The sequence below is a fragment of the Echinops telfairi genome, unplaced genomic scaffold (assembly GCF_000313985.2).
Source record: "Echinops telfairi isolate 266 unplaced genomic scaffold, ASM31398v2 ScPeMD7_7424;HRSCAF=8462, whole genome shotgun sequence".
In the NCBI taxonomy this organism is placed as follows: domain Eukaryota; kingdom Metazoa; phylum Chordata; class Mammalia; order Afrosoricida; family Tenrecidae; genus Echinops; species Echinops telfairi.
In genome coordinates this window covers 84,273,807-84,280,186 of record NW_022111324.1, presented here as the reverse complement: position 1 = coordinate 84,280,186, position 6,380 = coordinate 84,273,807, and the positions used below count along the sequence as shown (strand labels likewise).

General features: G+C 51.0%; 1 protein-coding gene across 1 annotated transcript; it reads left to right on the top strand.

The window, feature by feature from the left end:
- The first annotated feature begins 64 nt into the window (after positions 1–64).
- Positions 65–4,182, top strand: LOC123522592 (forkhead box protein F2). The gene is made up of 2 exons (XM_045298208.1): positions 65–269; positions 3,319–4,182. Exons 1-2 carry the CDS (start codon positions 65–67, stop codon positions 3,483–3,485), a joined length of 372 nt encoding a protein of 123 aa, XP_045154143.1. The 3' UTR covers positions 3,486–4,182.
- The last annotated feature ends 2,198 nt before the right edge of the window (positions 4,183–6,380 follow it).

Below are 6,380 nucleotides of genomic sequence, written 5' to 3'. Positions count from 1 at the left end.
CGGCGGCGGCGGAGGGGACTACGGGCCCGACAGCAGCAGCAGCCCTGTGCCCTCGTCCCCGGCCATGGCGAGCGCCATCGAATGCCACTCGCCCTACACGAGCCCCGCGGCGCACTGGAGCTCGCCCGGCGCCTCTCCTTACCTCAAGCAGCCTCCTGCCTTGACGCCGAGCAGCAACCCCGCCGCCTCTGCAGGCCTGCACTCCAGCATGGCCTCCTACTCGCTGGAGCAGAGCTACCTGCACCAGAACGCCCGGGAGGATCTTGCAGGTAACCAGGCAGCGCGTCCCTGGTGTCCGGCGGCAGGGGGCCGCTTCCAGGCTCCAGGCCCAGAGGCTGCGTTTGACCCCACCAGGTGGCTGCAGCCTAGGGCCTGAGGGCGTTGAGAGAGAGGGCGGGGTGCGGGCACCTTAATTTCCTGGGTGGGCAAAAGACCCCTGGTCTCCAGAGCCCCAAGCCGGCTGGGAAGGTGGGCGCTCTTCGCCTGCCTTTTAAAGTTTAGCTTCTTGTGCCCCAAAGTGAATATGAGAAAGAGCAGTTTTGGTTTCTGGGGGTGTGTGGCTGGGGAGAGGACTGCCGCTGGGCAAGGGTGGTGAGGAGAGAGAGTGTGCAGAACCAAGGAGAAAGCCTGGAGGAGACTGGGCTAGTTCACAAGCTGGAAATACTGCCAATGGGCAAGACACCCAGGTGTGGAGGAGCCCTACCCTTCCACCCCCGTGGGCCCACTTTGATGACATTTGTGCCTGTCCTGGGCTAACAGGGCCAGAGGTCAATGCCATGGCTTAGCCCCGTATACCATACATGCCTGCCCCTTAGATGGCACTTGTGGTTTAAATTGTATTGGTAACAGATTACGAAAATGTATGGACTTGCGAAAGGAAGTAAAAGATAGAGGCGGTGCACAGGGGCAAAGTAAGGGGTTTGGTCATTTAGCCAGAGAGCTCATTACATTAGGTCCTTCGCAGCATGCCTGCCGATGGCCAATGTCCCTGTGGTGGTAAGAACACCTGTGTCTTCAATAGAAACTTTTCACACAATGATACATATTTGTATATCCATTCCGGTGTCCGTGTGTCACGGGAACACGCGGGAGAAGGGAGGCCTAGAAATGGGCAAAAGATGTTGGCTCCCTTGACGGTAAAATGTCCCAAATAGGCCTTTTAAATGCAGGTCCCAGAGGTTAACTAAACAAAGACAGTCTCCGCAGGGCAGGACCACACTGGAGAGGATTTTAGCCTGACTTAATCCACCAAGAGCAGTCTCCTTCAATTTTATGGGAATTTCTACAAGTAACCAATACGGAAGACAGTTCCTCCTCCTTCTTTTTTTTTTTTTAAATCCCCTCTGCGAGAGTCTGTCAATCACCCCTAGGGCCAGACTGCCCTCTAAGCTGCAGGGCCCACTCCTCTTGAACCTAGATTCCTAGGCCTCTCCTGCAGCAGGAACTGTGCTATGTACAATAGCCTGAACTGGGGAGAAAGACTCGCAGGAAAGAGATTTGTGACCCTTTATAGGGCCCACCCCACCTGACACCCAGCTCCCACAAATGCGGGGATCCAGAAACACCGCTGTTAGTGTTGGGGGAAAACAGAGAGCCGCTGCACTCACGGGCCCTCTGTGCCCGCAGCAGACCTTCCTACGGGCATCTCCCCTTCCTGAACCTTTGGGAGGCCTGGATTTGGGCAGGCTGGGGGTGGTTGGTTGGACCGCCAGGTATGCTCTGACCCTCTCTCCCTAATCTTCTAGGTCCCATCTTTCTTAAATAACCTTATGGGGGGCTAGTCGGCATCCCCCAAGAGGTCGTCACCATAGACTGGGAGCATAGGGGATCAGGATCGGGTTCAGGACTGGTAGTCGCCCTACTCCCCCGCCGCCCCACACTCCCACCCTGGAAAGCTGAGGCTGGGGACCCCCACCGGGGGAAAGAGCGATGGCGGCCCCGGCAAGACTTGCCTTGGCTAAAGCGCCTCGCAGACTAGGAAGCCCTGAAGGAAGGCCGCTGGGCCTTGGGCGCCGGGATAGCGGTCTGGAGGGGTAGTGAGAGTACCCGCTTGATTGGGCCCGCTGTTCCGAGAGGGTCCGCGCTACCCCACCCACCCTGTGGACGCATGCACGCACAAGTGTCTAGACTCTAGGGAGAGACAGGCACCAACCCGAGCCCATGGGGCTACGGCTGCTTTATTAGTGAAGCACATCGAAAGTTTGGATACAAATGGTTTTATCGGCTCAATAAACATAGGGCACATCATCAGCCACTAGACCGCCTGGTGGCTTCTCCAGCCGGGGGCCACGGCTGAGTCCAGGCGGGCCTTTTTTTGGACCCTGCTAAGTCTCTCCTTAATAGATTCAGGCCACGGGAGACATACGGGCATCATCCATTCTCCACTCGGGTTCAGAGAGAAGGCCCAGCGCAGAGACCTCTCTGCAACACCGTCTTAAGAGGCCTCCTCCCAAGGTCCCACCTCTGCCAGAGGGATCAGGCCGTCCCAGAGCCCGGGGAGCATCAGAAAGCAAAAGCAAAAATTCGCTGCTCAGTCTCAGGCCTGGGAACCAGATCAAGGCCCGAAAGAGGCAGGGACACCAGCGTCTTCTCCGATGTGCCCAGCCAGGCTCTGTGCGAAGGCTCTCCGCACACCCATTGGCCAAATTCTCCACTGAGCTCAGCTGGGGATGTGGCTCTGCTCCTGGAAAGCGTTGCTCTTCCCCACATTTAGCCTCTGACCTTCCAACAGCACCACCAGTCAGCACAGATAACAGTTGGTTTTCTTTTCTGTCCCTTTGTCTACGGACAGGGATGGCTGTCCTCCTCCTTTGGTACATGGCCTGCCCCAGTCTTTCTGAATCCATAGAAAATAAGGACACTAAAAAGCAGCGAGGAAGGTACTGAGACCGTTCTGGAACTGGGTCTTCACTGCAGCCTGGGCCAGGGCAGTTGGGGCACTGAGCCTCTGAGGTTAAAACCCAACCCTGGAACTGATAGTTTCCAGCACTGGGGTGAGAATGCTGGCCCTAAGCCTCAGGGAGGGCTGAATATAAGCATTCAGGCACTTGGCTGGGGGCATAGAAGGGAACTGGCTGCAAATTAGGTGAAACAAAACAAAATGCTGTGATTCCAGAGTCTCATAACTATAGTTTGGAACATTGAGGAATTCCCCAGGCTGTGTTTTCGGTACCGGTTTTGTAGCAAATGAATCATAGCACCAGTCCTTCTTGTATCCTGACGTAAAATGTTAGCAAAATGTACAAGCAATGTTGCCAGGACATCAGCTGAACGAATTTGTGTTTGCAAAGAGATGTTAACCCCCCTCTCTTCTTTCAGTGGGATTGCCTCGATACCAGCACCACTCTACCCCAGTGTGTGACAGAAAAGACTTCGTCCTCAATTTTAATGGCATTTCTTCCTTCCACCCTTCAGCTAGCGGGTCATATTATCACCACCACCACCACCAGAGTGTCTGTCAGGACATTAAGCCCTGTGTCATGTGAATGGACAGGGATACGCAAGCCGTGGTCCTCTCTTCCCAGGGTCCGATACAGACTCTGGTGACATAATGTGCACGCAGATAGCAGTAAGTAGCACTCCGTAGCACGCTGGTCACTTAGCCCCAATACCCAGGAGAGCCTTGTTGACTGCTGTTTTCTACTAGTGACAGAAGGACAATCCCTGGCAAGGTCATGCTCCGCATACATGGAGGCTCCCGAGTAGAATGTTAACTTCCTAGGGGATGTGTTGAACCCTAACCCAATGGAGAACATGAACATGTAACTCTGGGAACCTCCGCTGCCTTCAGCAATCAGGGTCTGATCAAAGCCGACAAGTTGTGTTGTGTTTTGTTTTGTTTTCCTGAGTCTATGAAAACGTGTATGCTTTTTCAAAAGGAAGTGCCAAGCACAAGGTTGCAAGAAGTCCTCATCTTGTTGCCTAGTCAGTAGCAGAGTTCTGTTTCGCCAAATACTCCCATTTGGATGCAGGTGCCAAAGAACCCTATTAAGTATTTAGAAATAACATGTCTAGTTTAAGGAAATGGTTTTTCAGTATTGTGACAATACAACATTTTTATGAAGTTGTTTTCTACCACCGTATTTTAAAGATATTTTATGATCTTTGTGTGTACTCACACTCTTGCTTATAGTTTAAATGGAGGATATATTTGCACTTATGTATACTTTTACAGTTTGCCAAAATATTTTGATGTACAATTTCTTTTTCAATAAAATGTATATAACAAATAGTTGTTGAGGGACGTATTTCCTCTGTGGCCATCCTGGACAGCCCAGTCCCTTCTCCTTCAGCCAGGAAGGCAACTCTCCACTGTTTCCTCCAGCTATCTAATTGACGTGGTGTGGGGGCTGTGCCGCCAATAAGACGGGGCAGGTTCTAAGTGCGGGTCTTCTCAGGAGAGGACGAGAAGGAGACAAGTGTTCTGTTTGAAATTTTCCCCTTCATCCTAGTTTGGTTTTTGTTTTCTTTTCTGGTTAAACAAAACCCAGAAAGTGAAAAGACCTTTAAAGAAAACCAGGCAAGATTATGAAAGGCCAGTTTGATGTGAAAAAGCCAAGGTTTGTGCCCCTTTTTTTCTGTTTCCTGGACCCAAAGAGAGCTTTCTCCCTGGCTCCTCTTCTCCACCAGCCCAGGGACAGGCTAGAGAGGGGGCAGACTGGCAAGTGTTCACAGAGGGCTTCTCAGACTCATTGATGGGCCGGATAGAGCAACTGGATATAGGTGGACAGTCTCCCTGAATCCTGGGGTTTTTAACACTCCCTCAGAGAGTACAATTGATTCCGGTTCGCTCTAAAGCAAGGATTATTTTTGCAGTGACAAGCTGTAGCTGCAGTCAGTCCCCATTCCCCACTCTGGGTCTGCCTTCCCTAGCGGCACCACCAACAGGCACACACTTGCCTCCCTCTTCTCCACTGTCCCCACGCAGGCTCCTGAAGGGCTGGCCAGGTTCCTTCCTTTCAACAAAGGATTTAACAATATCTTTCCCACAGGACTCCCTCAGACGCCACTTCCCTGTCTTGTTAAGTTTCCCAAGACATCAAACCATGAATGTGAGACCCAGCTGGTGACACTCTGGATTAAAGAGAGCAAAAATACCGGTCCAAGCAGGAAGGTGGCGACCCCCTCTCTGTGGGGCCCTTCAGTTCCATGCAGAGCAGACGCCTGTCCGACCTGGCCAGGGGCAGGGAAATTCTCAGTCACAATCATGGTGGGGGTCTTTCCGGCTCCAACTCCAGGCTGGTTATTTTTGTTTTGTTTTGTTCCCTTCCCTAAGTAGAAAATGCACCTTTGTTTCTCCTTGCCTAAAACAAACAAACAAAATCTACCCATCAATAGGTGTGATTACCACCCCTCCGTAGAAACCTTACACACAGGGTTTTGGTGCTCCAGTAGATTTCCAACGCAGTCAGTTTGCAAGACATCGTGTTTCACAAAGCCTAGCCATCTCCGTAATCCTTAGACTTCCTTTTTCTATTTTCCACAGTTAGGCAGTGATTTAAACATTTTTGGTATCTCCATTATCATATTTGTATCATAGTTAAATAGGACTCCCTGCCGCCCCACCCCCACCCCCCTTCTTTAAAACTGAGCCACTCTAGGCCTGCTATAAATTATAAAGTCAGTTTCAGCGTTTGCTCCGACCACAGTGCTGTGTTTACATTCCTTCCAAGGCAGCCTGCATGGTCGTAATTTATATCCTAAACACTTGAACGTAACTTGTTTATACAGAGAATGACAGGACCTCAAAGGGGGGTGGGATGTGGGTGGGGGGTGAAGGGGGGGGGAAGAAGGGGACTGGGTCTCTAACCGACCGCATTAAAAAGGTTAGCTCGCCACCTAGTGGAATGAAGCTGCTAGTGATTCAAGTTTCCAAACTGCCGAATTTCAAACGATTGTTTAAAAAATAAAATAAAATAAAAATCGTGATGCTTTTCCAACAGAAATGTTTATTATCATTTTCGTGGAATAGACATTCTGATTTCAAGATGTACTTTTTCGTTGCTGTTTTAACTCTTTCCATTTGTGATCTTTAAGGAAGGTCTTTCTGTATGAGGTGTCTCTGGGAGTTCAAATGGCCAATCTTTCTTCAGCAGCCAGGCGTTTAACTATTGTGCACCCAGAGATCTCTAACCATCCTGAACCCCCACCCCCAAAACAAACAAACAAAAACAATCGCAGAGTCACTGAGCCGATCCCCTTTGATAGTGATGGCTTCTACGCTGTAAATCCTTCCCGACACACATAGAGAGCCTTCTCTCTTTCCTCTGGAGCAAACTTGGCCGTTGGCAGTCTGGCATTTACCTACCAAGACCACCAGGGCTCCTTGAACTATCGTGTGTGTGTGTGTGTGTGTGTGTGTGTGTGTGTGTGTGTGTGTG

What these genes read in the sequence shown, in the direction of transcription:
- LOC123522592 (XM_045298208.1), top strand. Translation starts at nt 65, where the DNA reads ATGGCGAGCGCCATCGAATGCCACTCGCCCTACACGAGCCCCGCGGCG. An exon ending in CGCCCGGGAGGATCTTGCAG is followed by an intron (nt 270 to 3,318) that starts GTAACCAGGCAG and finishes CTCTTCTTTCAG; the next exon opens with TGGGATTGCCTCGATACCAG.